The sequence below is a fragment of the Microtus oregoni genome, unplaced genomic scaffold (genome assembly GCF_018167655.1).
Source record: "Microtus oregoni isolate MIOR12 unplaced genomic scaffold, Mior012 000007F_ref0000211, whole genome shotgun sequence".
Taxonomy (NCBI): Eukaryota; Metazoa; Chordata; class Mammalia; order Rodentia; family Cricetidae; genus Microtus; species Microtus oregoni.
The window spans coordinates 59,047,602-59,067,102 of record NW_024543066.1 but is presented as its reverse complement, the minus strand read 5'-3'; the positions used below and the strand labels follow the sequence as shown (position 1 = coordinate 59,067,102).

The window sequence follows — 19,501 nt, the reverse complement described above, 5'->3', positions numbered from 1 at the left end:
AGCATGGGGACCATGGGAGAGGGTTGAAGCGGCGGCAGAGGCAGGGTGGGAGCAGAGAAAAATGTAGAGCTCAATGAAATCAATTTAAAAATCTAATAAAAAAGAAAGAATATATAGAAAGAGCACTCGCTGCTCTTGGAGAAGAATTGGGTTCAGTTCCAAGCACCCACACAGTGACTTGCAACCATGTGTAACTCGAGTACCAGGGGATCCACACACCCCTCTTCTGACTGTGGGCACCAAGAGATACATTCAAGCAAACAAAACAGTCTACACAATAAACAAATCACTGGGCAGTGGGATGCATGCCCTTAAGAGGCAGGTGGATCTCAGGATGAGTTTCAGGCCAGCCTGGTCTACACAGAGAGACCTTGTCTCAGGAAAGTGGAACTCAGAGGTTGAGAAAGGAGAGCCTGCTATGGGAATGTACCTAATGCTGGGGTCATGCTTTCTTTCCAAACTGTTCATAAATTTCCGGAGTATTTTGTTAGCATAGAAAACCATTTCACTATGCAAGTTCTAACAGTATCAACTTTTAAGACACTGGGGGCTAAGAACAAAACCTAGATAAAGGGAACGCCGCAGAGCCCTGGTACCTTATAAGGCCCTGCTTGATGGGCCAGTGAACCCCATTCCTTGGACCTCTGGATTTCTTTTCAGTGACCTGTGTTATGAAGAAGGCTAAAGGGAAAGCTGAACCCGATGAGTCCCATGCTAGAGGCTACCTACAACATGGGTATAACTTAATGTTTCACAGATAAAGAAAATGGGGCTTGGGGATTTAGGCACTCGCTGCAGGTCACATTAGTTATTCACTAACCCAAGCTTTTCTGACTCGAAGAGCATGCTCCTCATGGCTTCATAATCTTTCACTCACCAGACCCTGGACAGAATGTTGTCAGCGTTACAGCTCGGATGGAAAGGTGTCCTGGCGGCTGAGAGCCCAAGGAATCCCACTAAGTCACACGGCACAACAACCCCACACAAGAGATTTATTGGGAGGGATAAAACCAGGAGGTTGGCTGCCTCTGCTCCCGTGAGAAACAGCAGGAAACTGAACTGGATACAGGGCTTATATGGAGTTTCCAGGGAAGGGGTGGAACTTTTCGGGGTGATGCTTTCCAGGGTGGCGCTTGGTGGGATTTCATGTCCAGAGATTGGATTTTTTTTTACTCTGTAAAATAGGACAAGGGTTCAGCAGTTAGGGTAGTTAGAGTATTCTTGGGTGGAACCTGGCAGTTAGAGGTCCTGGAGGGGAGGGGCTGGCCACTTGTGTGCCTCAAGGGACTTACAGAAGGCACTTGTCTGCCATTACTTCCCTCCTGTATGAAAGAGAGTATTTTAGGGCTGGAGAGATGGCTCAGAGGTTAAGAGCATTGCCTGAGTTCAATTCCCAGCAACCACATAGTGCCTCACAACCATCTGTAAAGAGGTCTGGTGCCCTCTTCTGGCCTGCAAGCATACTCACAGACAGAATATTGTATACATAATAAGTAAATAAATGAATATTTTAAAAAAAGAGAATATTTTATTTTAAATTTCATACAAAACTTTCTTAGATAAGTCTACAAAGGCCAGGAGGTATCTGTTTATTGCCTTCTAGAACTCCCCTCCCAGTCCAAGTCTGCCTGGAACATTTGCTAAGTACACACCATCGCTCACGGGCTGCCGACTGTTTCTTTTGATGCCTCTGGGATTATTTGCCGAAGGCCGCTGAGTTCCTTCCCAGACAATTTAATTAAGCAAACATTTATTTTGTGCTCTGCCTTTATTCCAACCATAGTCCCTTCCCCTTCCCTTTCCTCCCCCGCTCTCCCTACTGCATGCCAGTCCCTTCGGGAGATGAGCCAGGACTCTCCACAGCTCTCCTCACGGAGCCTCCAGGTGCCTGGCTGTGTGCTTCCTCTCCTCTTGGGCCAGCGAGTTCTCGCCTTTCCAGTTTCAGCCCCACATCCTTTGTGAGGGGTTCCCCACTTCCGCACGGCAGTGTCTACACAGCTCCGTTCACATCCTGCTGGCAGCATTTGCCCCCACCTTTTATTAATGCTTATTTCACCTTCAAGTCCTCTTTAGATTTGTGACGATAGTGATTCCTTCTACCTGGCTTATAGTCGGTAACTATTTGGATATAAATTAATTAAACAATACTTTGAGAGAATTCATGAGGTTTTTTTCTATGGTTATTTGTGTTACTCCACAACACTTTCCAAGAGCCTCCAAATGCTGGACTATTGCTCTGCTGGTAGAATGCTCGCCTAGCATGTGCAAGGCACTGGGCTGGATCTCCAGCACTCCATAAAACGGGCATGGGGTTCATTCCTGCAGTCGTAGCAAATTAGGAGATGGCAGCAGATGATCAGGAGTTCAGGGTCGTCCTTGGCTGCAAAGCAAGTGTGAAGCCAGCCTGAGATAGATGAGACTCTTGTCTCTAAAACAAATATTGGAGGTGGGGGCTAATGAAAGTCGCCCTGCCCTAAAAAATCTGTAATTATTTAAAGGTTGATGGGGGAGAGATATTTTCTTTAGTCTGAAGCCACTGGTAAGTCTCATTTTCCTGCAAATAACCCCTCACCCATAATAATTAAACTCAGTGGGTCACAAAAAGAAAAAAAAAAAGACAAGAAAAAATAGTAAGAAAGATTTGAACCAGAATAAACATTTACAAAAGAAAGATTTGAATAAGTTACCTGTGGGTCAGTAGTATCGACTCCCCAGGGTGCCTTCTGAAGCAGAGAAATTTCCTCTCTCTTTATATGGGTGCATTCGCACAAAACTAAGCTGCGCAGTTAAGATGCCTAAATTCTGTGTGTGTGACTTATACCTCAATGAACACAGAGGTCAGTGGACAAACAATAAAGTGACGTCACACCATGGGGTGAGAGCGAGAGGCTCGTTGGGCAACCCGGCCCTCAGTTACAGGTGTTATTTTGTGTTGTGGCCACACAACGGGGCCACCATAATTTCTCAGGACTTAATGCCTCAAAAATCTGGATCTGCCCAAGATAGACCCTTCAACACATAAGAGATATTATTGCAACTATGATTTTATTGAAAATAAAATAGCTAACTATATACAGCTTACACATAAATTTTCTCTTCTAAAAGGAATGAATAAACAAAAAATAAAAATAACAATTTTTGCTTGTCAAGTTCAGTCTCTTTATGTGTACGTGGTGACCATGAGTAGCTGAGGGTTCATCTTTGGACATATTTGATACATCTTTGTGTTCTAGTTAACTTACCTTAATATGTTTCTTTTACTCATTTATTTTTATTTGTGGTCATCCTAAAAGTTAAGTTGACCTTTTAAAGTGCTAAAATGATCCGTATCTTAAGCCTTCAGACATGAAAAGCACTGTAGAAGCTCCACAAAACTCTCTTTGCAGATGTAATAATAATGTTGGCCTCTTCCCATCATACTGTGGTTTGTTTATCCACCCAATGCAATTTTTGGTTCTTAATACAGACCTTACTGTATTGCCCGGTCTTACCCCTGCCTTTCTTACTCATTAGAATCATAGAGAGGTACCTCCATGCCCTAGACATTCCATCTAATACATCGTACTGAACAGCTGAGTATTTTTTTAAATATTTATTTATTTATTTATTATGTATACAATATTCTGTCTGTGTGTATGCCTGCAGGCCAGCAGAGGGCACCAGACCCCATTACAGATGGTTGTGAACCACCATGTGGTTTCTGGGAATTGAACTCAGGAGCTTTGGAAGAGCAGGCAATGCTCTTAACCTCTGAGCCAGCTCTCCAGCCCCTGAACAGCTGAGTATTCACCATGAACTTGGCCTCACACATTTAGAATACAGTAAACGCCATGCCCTCTGCCTGGAAGCCTCTTTCCACGGGTTAATTACCTGCACCCATTCAGATCACTGAACGCCATCTCTTCAGGACACAGCTTCCCAATATTCCCCAACACAGTGGATTAGCAAGTCTCCAGGCCATGACCCATGAGCCTTGATTCCATGACAACCTAGAGTGTGTCCGGCCTTCACTCCCGTCCTTTTCACCCACAATATGGACAAAGGCTCCTCTTGTCCTCTGTGGCTTCAAATACACTCCTCACACACAAGCTAGAGTTGTCACTGAAGTAAATATTTTCATTCTTTTTTTATTTTCCTCTTTGTGATTCTGTTATAAGTCTGGGGTCATCCAGAGATTGACCAGTCTGACCGTTAATAAATTTTGACAAAAAAAAAATGCTTTTATTCAAATATTTGCACCAAGTCTACACCCAGGACTTTATAAAGCCACTTTAGTCAGGGCTTTATAGATGTTACAGAGTATTTGTTTAACTATGCAAAGATGTGTTGCCTTTGTTGGACAATGAAAAGATGTGTTGCATTTGTTTATGCTGTGGAATATTTGTTTAACTATGTAAAGATGTGTTGATATTTACCTTGCCTGCCTAAGGTACCTGACTGGTCTAATAAAAAGTTGAATGGCTAATAGCGAAGGAGGAGGTATGGGAGGGACTTCTGGATGGGGAGAGTAAGTAGGAGGAATTTAGGCTTGAGGGAAGAAAGAAAAAGAGATGCCAGGGAGATGCCAGGGGCCGGCCAGCCAATGAGGGAAGAAGCAGGAGAGTGGAGCATGCAGAATCAGAGAAAGGTAAAAAGTCCCAAGGCAAAATGCAGATGAATATAAACAGGTTAAATTAAGCTAAAAGAGCTAGTGGGACAAGCCTAAGCTAAGGCTGAGAATTCATAATTAATAAGTCGTCTCCACGTCTTTATTTGGGAGCTGGTTGGCAGCCCAAAGAAAATTTCAACTACATATATAATCAAAGAACATAATGTTACATTCTGGTTACATGCAAGCAGAAGGTTGCATTCTGATTTGCAAGGTCTTGGTTATCTGGAACAAAACAAGCTTTTGTTTACAGAAGCAGAAACCATAGTTAACCTTATTACAAGTCCAGACAAATACAGAAACAACCCTTAGCAGCCCTTAGCATTTAGAAAGTTCCAGTTTTGCTTTATAGGTCTCTTAAGCACAGTAGTTTTAAAGTTGGCATCACAATTCCTTTTTAACCATATGCTTTCTCTTCGTGTGACTTCACACACACCCCATGCACACTCACCTATCCCAGTAATTGTGTTTCATCTTCAATAACCCCTGGCTAAGAGACACCTCCAGTATACTTCCCAAGTGCTAAAATTAGTGGACAAAACTTTAATGAGAAACAAAAGCATTGCTTACACTCAAAATACAGTGGTCCTTCCTAGCCTAAAAGAAAAGCATCCCAAGATACTCAGCTGATACCTGCGACCTCAGATAATGCAAACCCTCTGTACCCAGTCATCCCTCAAGGGATGGGTTCCCGTGTGGGTACCAACACTGCAAGACTGCAGAGTGGACTCTCAGAGATGCCCAGCTACGAAACCTGAAACATCGCTGGAAGAGGCAGAAACTGGCCAAGCTGCCTGGAAGAAGTGTAGACAACGGAGTCACTTGGAAAAGATGCTCCAACCTCTTGGACTTCCTATAAGCTGTGCATGTGCTCCAGGTCCCCGCTTTCTGAGCTGTCATTCATGCTGGGGCGGCTTGGGTGATGAAGCTGTCTTTAGTCATCTCTGCTCATGTAAGTAACTCCTCACCCACATTCCTATAAGTAACCCCAATAAAACTCATTGGTTCACTAAGTTGTACTTTGGTGATATCACCACATTGGTCTGTCTTGGGCTCCCTGATTGAAAATAAATGCAGGGAAGTGTCATACAGCTGGGCCTATGAGTTCACCTAAGGAGCTGGATAGATGGCAGTTCGGGTTAATATTAAGGAAAAGAGTTGAGTCCTAGGAGCCAGGCTGGGTCGAACTCTTTTAATCTTTATGTTGAAAGATGTATTCATGGGTTTGGGTGTACATCACAGCTGAAACAAAGCCTTAGAACGACCTCAGGTTAGATTAAGATATTTGGACAGGCTCCAAAGCTACACAGAGAAACCCTGTATAGAAAAAAAGTATTTTTTTGATAATAGTTTTGAGGTTAGGGATTAAAAAGCAAAGCAGCCCAATTATTACTAGCTGGAGTACTTTCCTTGAGAGTATTCGTTAATCAAAGATGATGATTATGCTGGGTGGTGGTGGCACACGCCTTTAATCCCAGCACTCGGGAGGCAGAGGCAGGCGGGTCTCTGTGAGTTCGAGGCCAGACTGGTTGGTCTACAAGAGCTAATTCCAGGGCAGGCTCCAAAAAACTACAGAGAAACCCTATCTAGGGGGCGAAAAAGATGGTGAATAATTCCTTGTACCCATTTCTGTCCTCAGTCTCCTGACATAAAAACCAATGACGAGTGGGTGTGCACGCTAAAGACGTAGAGCAGAGCTGATTGTTTCTCATTGACAAAATGTGGGTTTGGGGCTGGAGAGATGGCTCAGTGGTTAAGAGCACTGCCTGCTCTTCCAGAGGTCCTGAGTTCAATTCCCAGCAACCACATGGTGGCTCACAACCATCTGTAATGAGGTCTGGCGCCCTCTTCTGGTCTGCAGGTACACATATGGGCACAACACTGTATATGTAAGAAATAAATTTTTTAAGAAAAAAAATAGGTCTGTGATTCCTTTAAGATTCCTTATAAGAAGTACAAAAAGGCAAGATCTCCTGAGTAAATTGGGAGCATGGGGAATCATGTGAGAGGAGAGAGGGGGAGAGGGAAAGAAGGGAGGAGAATGGAGAAAAAATATATATAGCTCAATAAAACAATATAATCAATCAATTAATTAATTAATTTTAAAAGATTCCCTATAAGATTATCTTTCAAGATAAACAATAAGATGATTGATCCTTTTTTTGTAACCATAAAAACACAGCCTGCCAGTAAAAGAATATCTTGCTTGCTTACATTCTGTTAATCTAAACAAGTTGCTTGAGTGTGTTTGTGGGTTCCTAGGACAACTTGTTTTTAGCTTGTACTACATAAAATGTTAAATCATGTAAGGGAAACGAAACCGTGTATTCATTGTAATCATTCACTTGAAAAATAGAATGTACCACACTGTAATTTCCATATTGCCTGAAAGAAATTGTTGGGGTATATAAATTGTAGAGGAAAAATAGAATACAGAACACAGAATAAAGACCGCAGAAGAATGAAACCATCCAGAGAGTGTGTGAGTGTCCTTTCCCTTACACCCTCCCTTTAAAAAGGCCTTTTGAGTCCTGTGCTGCTGGAAGCTGCCCCCTCAGGCAAAAGGTGTCTCTGTGTAGCCCTGTAGACCAGGCTGCCCTTGAACTCATAGAGATCCGCTTGCCTCTGCCTCCCAAATGCTAAGATTAAAGGCATGCGCAATAACCACCATCTTTCTGCACTCATTTTTTTAAATTTATTTATTTATTATGTATATTCTCAGTATTCTGTCTGCATGTGTGCCTGCAGGCCAGAAGAGGGCACCAGACCTCACTACAGATGGCTGTGAGCCACCATGTGGTTGTTGGGAATTGAACTCAGGACCTTTGGAAGAGCAGGCGGTGCTCTTAACCACTGAGCCATCTCTCCAGCCCTCTGCACTCATTTTTATTGTCTCCCTTCTAACCAACGATCCCTGTACCTGTTCTCTATCCCCCTTATCTGCCCCACAGGCAGCCTTGAGCCCTGAGTCCCCCCACTCTTCTGTCCAGGTGCTAACAGCCAAATATCTGGACAGCTGTTGTCTGTCAACCTTAACTCTTCCTCATAAAAGGGACCTCAAAAGCCAGGGAAGGGCTGTACTCTGAAATCTGGACTTAGGGGGAGGCAGTCATGTGACCAGTCCCTTGTGCACCTTTAAATGTGGCTTGCTTTTATCAGACAGCCGTGGGATTGGTTTGTTCTCAACTCTAACTTTCTATGTCATCTTAACACAGGCTAGAGTCATCCATCAGAGAGGAGGGAGCTCCAGTTGAGAAAATGCCTCGTAAGACTGGGCTACAGGCAAGCAGGTAGGGCGTTTTCTTAATTAGTGATGGATGGGGAAGGGTCCAGTCCATTATGGGTGGTGCCATCCTCATGCTGGTGGTCCTGGGTTCTGTAAGAAAGCAGGTTGAACAAGCCATGAGAAGCAAGCAAGCCAGTCAACAGCGCTCCTCCGCCACCTCTGCGCCAGCTTCTGTCTCCAGGGTCCTGCCCTGTTCGAGTTCCCATCCTGACTTCCTTTGATGATGAACACTGATGTGGAAGCAAGAGCCAAATAAACCCTTTCCTCCCAAGTTACTTGGGCCATGTGTTTCATCACGGCACTAGTAACCCTGACTAAGACACCCCGCTAAGGCAGGAGAAGCCCCCGCTATGGCAGGAGAAGCCTGTCACAGAGCAGCTAACCAAGCACTTTAAGCTGACCTGTATTACTAACCCTTTTTGTTATTTTTAAGACAGGAACTCCTTAGTTGCCCAGGCTGGGCTTGAAATCAGTATGTAAGTCAGGCAAGCCTTGAATTTGAGATCCTCCTGCCTCAACCTCTTGAGTAGCTGGGATTCTAGGCCTGAGTCACCAGGCCCAGTTCTCAGATTTAGATGCAATCTGTTTACTTTAAGTCATCTCTAAATTACTTACAATGCCTAATACTACGTAAGTGTCATGGAAACTGCTGTTATACTATGTTGCTTGGAGAAGAAAAAAAATCTGTAACTGGTCAATATGAATATAGTTTTTAGTTTGTCTGGGTTTTTGTTTGTTTGCTTGTTCGCTTGTTTTCAAGACAAAGTCTCTCACTGCCAGGATATGGTAGCGCACATCTTTAATCCACAACTGGGAAGGCAGAGGCAGGTTGATCTCTGTTCAAGGCCAGCCTGGTCTACTTAGCAAGTTCCAGGACAGTCAAGGTTACACAGAGGAAAAGTCTCTCACTGTCTCACTGTATAGCCCTGGCTGGCCTGGAACTTGTAACATAGACCAGGGTAACTGGCCCTGAACTAACAGAGATCTACCTGCCTCTGCCTACCCAGTGCTGGCATTAAAGGTCTGCCACCATACCCAGCCTTATACACACACACAGAGCCTTTCTTGAATAAAGTTCAACTTTTGTTTCTTTCTGACTGGTCCCAAAATTCTTTTCTACAGCATAAATCAAATATCCTAATTTAACATTGAAAGGTTTTTATGCCCTGATAAACCTCTCTGCCGACGCAATATCCAAATCAGAACAAATCAAACCAAATTAGAAAAAGCCCAGGTTTAATGGATGGCAGCGCTCCTGGGCCAAGACCAGGAAAACATGGAGAGGGAAAAGGATAACCAGGAAGACCATGTGTTTGTTCTCGGGGGGCAGTTTAAATAGCCTATGGGAGTAGTCGGTCAAGACTACTCTGGGGAGGGGTCACCCTTTGGCAGGCTTTCTCGGAGGTAGAGTCTAGACTGCAGGCTTGGGGTAGAAAGTTCCATCCAAACCTTTTTATTTTTTTATTTTTTATTAATTTTTTAATATTTATTTATTATGTATACAATATTCTGTCTCTGTGTATGTCTGCAGACCAGAAGAGGGCACCAGACCTCATTACAGATGGTTATGAGCCACCATGTGGTTGCCAGGAATTGAACTCAGGACCTCTGGAAGAGCAGGCAGTGCTCTTAACCTCTGAGCCATCTCTCCAGCCCCCCACCCAAACATTTTAGAATGGATACCAGAGTCTGGGGTAAAACTTCCAACCAAACATCCTAGACTCCTTGGATATAGGGGTGCCAGGGAGCTGGGGTGACACCTGGACCAAACATTTCAGACTCTGGATATAGGGGTGCCAGGGGGTGGGGTGACACTTCCAACCAAACAAACATGAGTAAAAGTTAGAACTCCCCAGACCACTCCAGGTGGCAACATAAGGCTGGGTCTCCAGCTCCCACTGACAGTCCCAGCCACTCAGAAGGCTGAAACAGGATTGCTCTGAGCTCAGGAGTTTGATACTAGCCTGAGCAGCAACCCAAAGCTCCAGCTCAAGGAAAATAGTCATGCTCTCAAAGACTAAGCTGAAGGACCAGTTCGGAATATTGAAGAGAAAGAAACAACAGCAGAGCAACTGCTGGTAGGGGGTAAGGATTGTGGGACTCTGTCTAATCATTTTCCTTCTGGTTGTTGTGTACCAAAATGTCTGGGTTTTTAAATGTATTGGTAAAACCCTAGAACCTCCAGAAAAATAGAACCGAGAGAGAGAGAGAGAGAGAGAGAGAGAGAGAAATGGCAGGGTAGGGGACATACAGGGATTGTAACTGCAGGTGCACAGACGGGAATCCCTGTAACACTTCCATCTCACAGGCCATCGTCACAGCGGGTGTGTCTTCCCCTTGGGATGGCTGGGGCTCACAGTGTCTCTCCATTTCTACCACCACCTGGGCCCAGGCTGAGATAGGGCAGGTAAAAAAGGGAAAATTCAGGGGACGTAAGAAGGAAAAGGAGGCCCGGGTGGCGGTGGCGCATGCCTTTAATCCCAACACTGAGGCAGAGGCAGGTGGATCTCTGTGAGTTTGAGGCCAGCCTGGTCTACAGAGTGAGTGCCAGGACAGGCTCCAAAAGCTACAGAGAAACCCTATTTCAAAAAACCAAAAAGAAGGAGGAGGAGGAGGAGTCAGAAGTCTCTGAGCAGGTGAGGAGGTCGCCTACGTGGATCAACATTCCTTTTAGACGGAAGAGACAGATGTTGAGAAGCTGTGTCAAAGCTCTTCCTTTAGAACTCCGACTCCCCTCAGACTAGCTCACCCTGAAGTTCTTGTCTGTGGAGGCACAGAAGAATCCCAGCTGAATCGGAGGGAAGGGTCCTGAAAAGAAGGCAGCAGAGGCCGTGCCCACGCTCCCTGACAAGGCCATCTCTCTCACAAGGGCAGCTGCATTAACCTCCCCGCTGGCCTCCCACTTTCATTTCTTGCCTCTCTTGCAATCCATTTTTTACACAGTGATCTCCACAGAATGGGGATCTGGAGCCCAGTAAGTGTACCTACCGCACGATCCTTGGCCGCATTTCCACAGACTCAGCATTGCAGGGACGCTGTCTTCGTCTGTTTGTACTGCCACACCAAAATAGCACTGACTAGGGAATGTAGAAAGAACTTTTTTTTTTTAAGTTCTAGAGACAGAAGATCAAGATCAAATTGCCAATGGACTTAAGTCTGGTGAAGGCCAGTTCTCAGAGATGACGCTGTCCAGATATCTTTGCAGAAGGGATAAGGGAGTAGCCTTGCTTCCTCAAGCCCATTTCTAGGGCACTAGTCCATTCTGAGAGCAATGCCATCTTGGCCTCACCATTCCTAAAGCCCCACCCAGGGTCACTACTACAACAAACGTTAAGATACCACACGAGTGTTGAGGGCACAGTGAAAGCATGGCAAACACTGGTGAGGGACTGGTAACCCAGACCACCAGCTGGGTACTAGATAGACAGGCTGTACGAATCTTCATTGCGGGAACCGTGATAGCAGTATTTTAGGATGGCACCTGGTTCTTAGAGGACAAGTGGGTATATTTACAGCACTTACAGGTGAAAATAGTTTACACCCAGAGGCTGGAGAGGTGGATGACTCAGTAGTTAAGAGTTAGTACTGCTCTTGTGAAGGATCTGGCTTTAGTTGCCAGCACACACGTTAGCTTGCAAGATTCCACCAGCTTCTCCTAGGCTTCTCAGGCACCAGGCACTTACACATATTCAGCAAACACTTGTACACATAAATTTAAAAAAAAAAACAAAAAAACTTTTTTTGCAATGGAAGTGATTCAGCAAAAATAATTATTTTATCATCATAATACACACATTCAAAGAGAGATATGAAACAATTCTAGCAAAATGTTGCTGGTAAAAAAAAAAAAAACAAGGTGTGGTGCCTCAGACCTATAAACCCAGCACTTAAAAGGCAGAGGCAGGAGGATGTCTGTGAATTGAAGGCCAGCCTGGTCTATGCAGAGTTCCAGGCCAGTCAAGACTGCATAGTGAGACTGTCTCCAAAGGGTGTATGGGGCGCAGTCGGTGGGGATAAAAGATCAGTGGACCTAGGTAAAAGGTAGAGATATTGTCTGCTACTATGCCAGTACTGTAATTTTTCTAAAAGTTTTAACTGTCTCAGAGGCTAGGGAAAATGTTATTACGTGTTAAATATTGTGAGTCTAACAAGCAGCAATATGATTATATAGCGGAATGTTGGTGCCCTCAGGACACCCAGGCTAGACCACATCAGGTCTGTAAATTTTTTTTTCAAATGACTTTAGCAAAACAAATTTATAAAAACATGTCTGAGGTGCACCTAAAGTACGTAAACATGTAAATGCATGTGTACGTGTACAAATGTAAGAAACGGCAAGTCTAAGGCCGCATAGTGGCTCTGAGCATGGAGGCACATGCCTGTCAACCCATCCAAGGAAGGTGAGGAAGGAGATTGTGAGTTCAAACCCAGCCAGCCACCTGTGGTTATTTTATAAGTATCAGGCTCCAGGCCCCCAGCACACCCAGCTCAGACTGCACAGAAATCCACAAAACAAACAAAACAACAACAAAAAGCAAATCTAGTAAAACGAAGGCATTGCTTCTTGGGCTGGAAAGCAGACTGATCCAGGGTTTTCTCGAAGGCCCAGATGAAAGGCAAAGGGAAACAGAAGTTGTGTTGCCGAGGGGCAGACTTGTCAAGGTCTGATCTAGACCGGAGCCAGGGTCTCAAAGGAGTTAGTTTCAGTTCCTGGGAAAAACGGCTCCTCCCAGCCCCACCCCACCGAGAGCAGTGGTTATCGTCCTGAGGCAGATGAGTCTGAAGTATCCTGTGTTCTTTAGCCAACGTTGTCTGACTTAGCTCTCTGCTGGCCTTGGCCATTTTCTTCTGCAAACAGATGCTGTATTTCTTAATGACCTGGCTTGGCATGAGACCTGGTCTGTGCACGACCACCTAATCCTAGCTTCCTGTGTTCTCTATCTTCCCATCTCCTGACCCTCCCCCTTAGGACTCATACCTCCCTCTCCCTACCTTCTCTCTCATCTGCTTTTGTTTTTTATCATTATTATGTGTCTGGGGTGGGTTATGTAAATGAAGGTGCCTGCAAAGGCCAGAAGCAGTGGCCATGAGCTGCCTGCTGTGGGCTGGGTACAGGACCAGGTCCCCTGGAAGCAGAAAGTGCTCTTAACCATTGAGCTGCTTTCCAGGCCTAGGACTGAAATTTTTCAAAATGGAAAATATATATATATATATTCTAAATATTATTATGAAAGACCCCCACTCACTAAGCAGCAGTAATGCCATTTTGCAAGGCTTAAACTTTGGAGCAACGCAAGTAATTAGAGCAGGGAAGTTCGACTTAAAAGCAAGGGCGGAGAAGCCAGGCGAGATATCTGCGGTCAGCCGGTCAGCCACCTGGCCCCAAGCGATAAGGAACCCGCAGCTGGCCTGCTCTAATGAGAACATCCCGTTTGCTTAGGGAAACGGGATGCCTATAGTCAGCACATGTGCCCAACTTAGAATGTCAGTAATTCACAGAAGAAGACAACTCCCCCTATGAAAGATCCCAGCTTATCTGCTGTAACGTCATTTCACAAAGCTTTTGACGAACGACTGTAAGTGCAGAGTAAGGTCAGGGTCCCTGGCTGCAAAACAGGATCTTTATATCCATAGATTAGGACAGGACATCAATTAACAGGATGTCTGTTCCCATACATCTGTGCTGGGAGAGGAAAAACCCCCTGTGCCCCTTGCCCCATTCCAACTGACCACTAACGATGCATTTGCTTCTGTAATCTGCTTCTGCTGCCCTCTTTCCTATAAAAAGACCTTCCCCCAGTCTGCAGGCGCGCGCTTGTCTTCCGAGAGACTAAGCCGCCCCAGGTACCTGTGTATTAAATAAAGCCTCTTGCTATTTGCATCCGAAGAGTGACTCGCTGTTCCTTGGGAGGGTCTCCTCAGCCTGAAAGACTGCCCAGCACTGGGGTCTTTCAATTATATATTTTAGGTCATCTATTTATGTCATCTGTATGACATAAAATAAGCTTAAATTATATAGCATATTGAAAAAGTAACACCTTGTTACATTTCTAACTAAAACCACTAGCTCTCAACTGCCACCTAGGGGCTGAAGAGATAAAAGCACCCTAGGAAAGGCATCTAGCAGGACCTGACCCCTGCCTCTTCTCCCCACTACTCCCACTTGTTGCGTCCCATAGGGCGTGCAAATAATGGGGAGCAGACCACAGGAGTCTAGAAACCAGAAGCAAACTTTATTCCAATCACCATGGGGAACAAGAAACTTCCAGTTCGCTGTGGGCACAGGTCAGAGTTCGGGCTTCTGACACTGTGACAATGGAAACAGGTTTTGAGCCTCTTCTTATAATAAAAATCACTCACAGAGATCCACCTGCCTCTGCCTCCCGCGTGCTGAGACTAAAGGCGTGCGCCACCACTGTGCATCCCAGGATGTCTGCCTTTAAGGCGGAAAACGATTGTTAAAAGTTAACAGTACCTGTCAGCTTCAATTCCCCAAAATATGTTAAGGCTTGTAATTTTATATTCTGGGCTCTTTACACTCACTCAAACGGTACAGCAACAGTAAGGCCCATCAAGGAAAAATTGGCACCTCTGGTCACGAAGATGGAACCTGTGTCTTGGGTGGAGCCCCAACGTTCTGAACTACTCAGACATGAACTGAGAATCCGGTTAGGCTATTCCACCACCTGGTCAGTGGATCCTGGGGAGGCAGAACCACCCTTAGAAAGCCAGGCTCAGCTGGGCAATGCTAGCCCAAGCACTCGGGAGGCAGAGAGAGGTCTCTTAGTTCAAGGCCAGCCTTGTCTACAGAGTGAGTTCCAGGACAGGCAGTGATACACAGAGAAACCCTGTCTCAAACAAACAAACAAACAAAAAAGTCAGGTTCACCTTAAGCCTTCTTAAAGAGATAGGTGGAATAACTGTCTCTTTAATGAGATGATATATATTTCCTTCCTCTACCTCCAACACACACACACACACACACACACACACACACACCAGTGTTAGTATTCAGGCATCTGTACTGGCCTGCTCTTGGGGTCCTGACAGGATACATCCTCATCTGCAGCCACTTAGAGCTCCTCCGGTGCACAGTCACTACGTTCCCTTTTAAAAGGGCCCTGCCCACCTCCCATCTCTCTCTCTCTCTCTCTCTCTCTCTCTCTCTCTCTCTCTCCCTCTCTCTCTCCCCCCCTCCTTCTCACCATTCTTGTCCCCAGGGACCAGTCTATGCCTCTTCTCTGTCCCCTTTTTCCCCCTTTTCTCTCCTCTTCCAATAAACCTCCCATGTGAGCCCTCCTGGATGGCGTGACTCTCTCCTCTGCCATTTTTAAATTAATAACCACACCCAGGACGGTCCCGACTAGTAGCCATGAGGTTGTGTTGGTGTACAAACTGACACCATGACTGCTCCATGGAATGGTTTAGGGGGAGGTTTTTATTAGAGACATGAGAAAGAACAGCCAGGCCAACGGGAAGAGTCCAGGACAAAGGGAGAAGTAGACTGAACACGGCCAACAGAGTGGTCCTGGCAATGAGAGAAGCCGGAGCAGAGCAGAGAGAGGAGGAGGAGATGAGAGAGCAGAGAGATATCAACAAAGAGAATGAGTAGCTGTTGGGGGGAGGGAAGTCCCCAGCTGGAGGGAGTTTAGGGTAGTGGGGAGGTTAGAAGACTTGGGATGCTAACTTGGAGGGAGCCTGGAGGCCAGCGTGAGCTTTGGTATGCTAAAAGGCACCTCAGATTGGCACCCCATGTTGGGCACCAATTTGTTGTATGAGGCCACTTGTGTGTTCCCAGCCACCCAGACTACCAAAATAACCACACAGAAACTGTATTAATTAAATCACTGCTTGGCCCATTAGCTTTGGCTTCTTATTGGCTAACATAGCCATGTGGCTGTGGCTTACCAGATAAAGTTCCAGCATCTATCTCCAGCGGGGCTACATGTCTTCTCTCTACTCAGCCTTCTTTCTCCCAGCATTCAGTTTAGTTTTTCCCGCCTATCTCTGTTCTGCCCTGCTAGAGGCTCAAGTCTGCTTTCTTTATTCAGTAACCAATAAAAGCAACACATAGACAGAAGGACTTCCCACACCATAGCTCCTTCTCCATCACCATGTCTGCCTGTATGCCACCATGCCCCCCACCATGATGATAATGGACTAAACCTCTTTGAACCATAAGCTGAAGATGGACACTAAAAAGACATCCCACACTAGTTCAGAATTGAGTGTAATAAAGAGTCATTTATTTAGGGGTAGGCTCATAGTCCTCTGCTCGAATGGGTAACAGCAACCGAATCCCACCGATTCCTGCAGCCGGAAGAGAGAGGGAACGCACATTTTTGTTTTTTTTTTTTTATTGTTTTTACATCGGCATTTATAGTATAAGACCACACCCAAGTGGGCGGGTAACTTAAAGGCTACTGGCTGCAGGATTTCTTACAGCAGTAAGCCACTCCAATTAAATGTGTTCCTAAGAGTTATCATGCTCATGGTGTCTCTTCACAGCAGTAGAAACCGTAACTAAGGGGCTGGAGGATGGCTCAGTGGTTAAGAGCACTGACTGCTCTTCCAGAGGTCCTGAGTTCAATTCCCAGCAACCACATGGTGGCTCACAGCCATCTATAATGAGACCTGGCGCCCCCTTCTGGCTTGTGGGCATACATGGAAGGAATGCTGTACACATAATAAATAAATATTAAAAAAAAAAAAACCCTAACTAAGACACCCACGGTGTCCCTCTCACTATTTCCCCAGTGCTCTGTAAACTCTGAGAGCAGGGCTTGTCTTTATTCTCCAGCCTCCGGCACTGGTCTGGCACATGATTCTGTGCTTAAGATATAGAACGGGCTTCCATTTCCTTATATGTCTAATAAATGATTGGGACCCACGGGTGTGACTGTTAGATTTAGAAGTACAGAGACAGAAGGCAGAACGAGACCGGAAACTGACCTCAACAGGTGAGCCTCTTTATCAGTGCACGCCGAGAGAGATTCCTATCTCTCTCAGGTATGAAGGGGTCTGCGAGAGAAAAAAAATGCTGCTTGGGTCTCTGTATAGGGGTGACTGAGAGGTTTTGGAATGAGGAAGTTGATGTAGCTGTAGGGGGCTACGTGAGGGTCTTCAGTTTCTTCTTCCTGGACTTGCTTACTTCAAGCAAGACAGATTACCATGGAAAAGAGGCTGTCCCAGCAGACATAGCCTCTGAGTTGTGACTGACCTGTTGAGCAAAGTCAGATGTCATCGCATAGGAATCCTGTTTTTTACTTTGGAGGCACTCTATCATTGACACGGGACAGTAATCCCAGCATGTAGGAGGTAGACGCAGGAGGATCCGGAAATAACGGGCATTCTGGAGAGGTGGAGGCCAACCTGGGCTGCATGAGACCTTGTTTTTAAATAATCAATTATAAAGGAATAAAACTATTTGAGTTACAAAACCAAGAAACAACAAATTCGATGCAACGATCCCAAATTTGCTGGAAATCCTTTTATCCTTGTGTTTGCATTGCTTTGCTCAAATTCCAGACATCGCAGGACTTGGCCTGCTGGGAGGAGAAAGGACTACAATTCCCATGAATCATCTGGGTACTACGTAACTCCCGCCGTACGTAACCGGTACAGCATTTCCTAGCTACCTTTCCGACGCTTCGTAAAACTGAGGTAACGCAGGCTCCGCAGCGAGTACAAAGGTACCCCCCCACCCCCCCGCCCTAGGGTCTGAAGTGGGTGTTAGGGCTCTGACTCAGCCAAAAGGATGAGGTTGCACATCCTCCATTTTTGCAGCTCCTAGCCATGCCTTCCCAGTACCCTTAGTGCCCATCGCTCCGGTCGTTAGAACAATCGCCCCTGTCCCTCCGCTGCCGGCGTAGAAGCCGCGTTAACCCGCCACGCAGTGCAGAGGCGGTTTTGGGATGTGCCCATCTGGGGTGCGTGGGGAGGGTGTGTGGACCCAGCTCTCGGCCCTGCGCCCTTGGTCTCTCCGCAGCGGATGCTGAGGGCGCAGCTGGCCCGGTGCATGGTCTCCATGGCCACGCGCGCGTGTGTGTCGCGGGGCAGCACGGGATCGGCGGCTGGCGGGCCAGTGGAGGCCGCCATCCGCGCCAAGTTGGAGCAAGCCCTGAGCCCCGAGGTACTGGAGCTGCGCAACGAGAGCGGCGGTCACGCCGTCCCGGCAGGCAGCGAGACGCATTTCCGTGTGGCGGTGGTGAGCTCTCAGTTTGAGGGTCTGAGCCCCCTGCAACGGCACCGGTTGGTTCACGCGGCGCTGTCGGAGGAACTGGCTGGGCCGGTACACGCACTGGCCATCCAGGCGAAGACCCCCGCCCAGTGGAGGGAGAACCCACAGTTGGACACTAGCCCCCCCTGCCTAGGTGGAAGCAAGAAAACTCGAGGGACCTCCTAATACCAGATTGGGAGAACAACCATCCGAATGGGCCGAATGAAAATAAACCACTAAATCACTACTACCTCATACCTTGATTTGTATGGACCGCTACCCTTTCTGCTAACATACACCATGCAGGGGTAAAGAAGCTCCTGGCCAGCGAAAGCTAAGCTAGAGAGAGTAGCTACTCACAACTGCCCTTGTTTGGGCTAGTCAAGAAGGGCTGCCCGGTCTGATGAGTCGGAAAGGGCCATGAAAATAAAAGAGAAGCTGCCTCGCAGGGTCAAAGCCATGTTCTTGATATCTGTTGTTGTAGTGTACGTCATGGAGTACATGACACCAGGGCCCTCATGCAGAGGTCAGAGGACAACTCTTGGGAGTCTGGGGAATTGAGGTCATCAGTTTTATACAGCTGTTAGGCCCCTTCAGGTGTTTTTGTGAGAAGAAAATTACGTGTAGACTAGAGAAGGGATTCATGAAGAAGTGAAGTATTTGGTTTTTACAAGGATACCAAGAGGCCGGGTAGTGGTGGCGTACGCCTTTAATCCCAGCACTCGGGAGGCAGAGGCAGGCAGATCTCTGTGAGTTCGAGGCCAGCCTGGTCTACAAGAGCTAGTGCCAGGACAGGCTCCAAAGCTACAGAGAAACCCTGTCTCGAGGGAAAAAAAACAAGGATACAAAGATTAAACCAGAAAGAAAGAAATCCCTGCATCTGAAGCAGGAAAAGAACCGAAACAAACACAACCTGGTTTTTCATGGGAAGTTCAGACGATGCTTAGAAGCAGCCTTTCAATGCCCTGTATGTGGACATTGTCAGAGAAAGGTGTTGCTGACCATAGCTTGGACCGAGAATGAGGCTCAGTGGCAGAGCACATGACTAGCTCCTCTGAAGCCTTGGGTTTAATCCCAGCAAAGCAGATGTGTATGATGTGTCTGAGTATATAATTTGACCATTTCTAACTATAAGCACTTATCTAGATTGGACCTATTGGGGGCAGTTATTAAAGGTTTCAGAGCCCCATGTAGTGGTGCACGCCTTCAGTCCCAGTATGATGAGCAGAAGCAGGCAGATCGCCTTGAATTCAAGGCAGTCAGGGCTAAATAGTGAGGCTTGCCTCAAAAAAAGAAACAAAACATTATGTGGTTTGATTAAAGTTGCAATGGACTAGAGTAAAGGAAA

General features: G+C 46.2%; 1 protein-coding gene across 2 annotated transcripts; it reads left to right on the top strand.

Moving 5' to 3' along the window:
• Positions 1 to 17,508: 17,508 nt before the first annotated feature.
• Positions 17,509 to 18,439, top strand: LOC121450983 (bolA-like protein 1). 2 transcript variants are annotated; one of them, XM_041656414.1, is made up of 2 exons: positions 17,509 to 17,597; positions 17,923 to 18,439. In XM_041656414.1, the coding sequence occupies exon 2, from the start codon at positions 17,926 to 17,928 to the stop codon at positions 18,337 to 18,339; it is 414 nt and encodes a 137-aa protein (XP_041512348.1). In that variant the 5' UTR covers positions 17,509 to 17,597; positions 17,923 to 17,925; the 3' UTR covers positions 18,340 to 18,439. The 2 variants fall into 2 exon arrangements, with proteins under 2 accessions (XP_041512348.1, XP_041512347.1); XM_041656413.1 differs by having other exon boundaries at positions 17,539 to 17,626; positions 17,923 to 18,427.
• The last annotated feature ends 1,062 nt before the right edge of the window (positions 18,440 to 19,501 follow it).

Excerpts from the sequence above, each read along its gene's own strand:
- LOC121450983 (XM_041656414.1), top strand. The coding sequence starts at position 17,926 with ATGCTGAGGGCGCAGCTGGCCCGGTGCATGGTCTCCATGGCCACGCGC.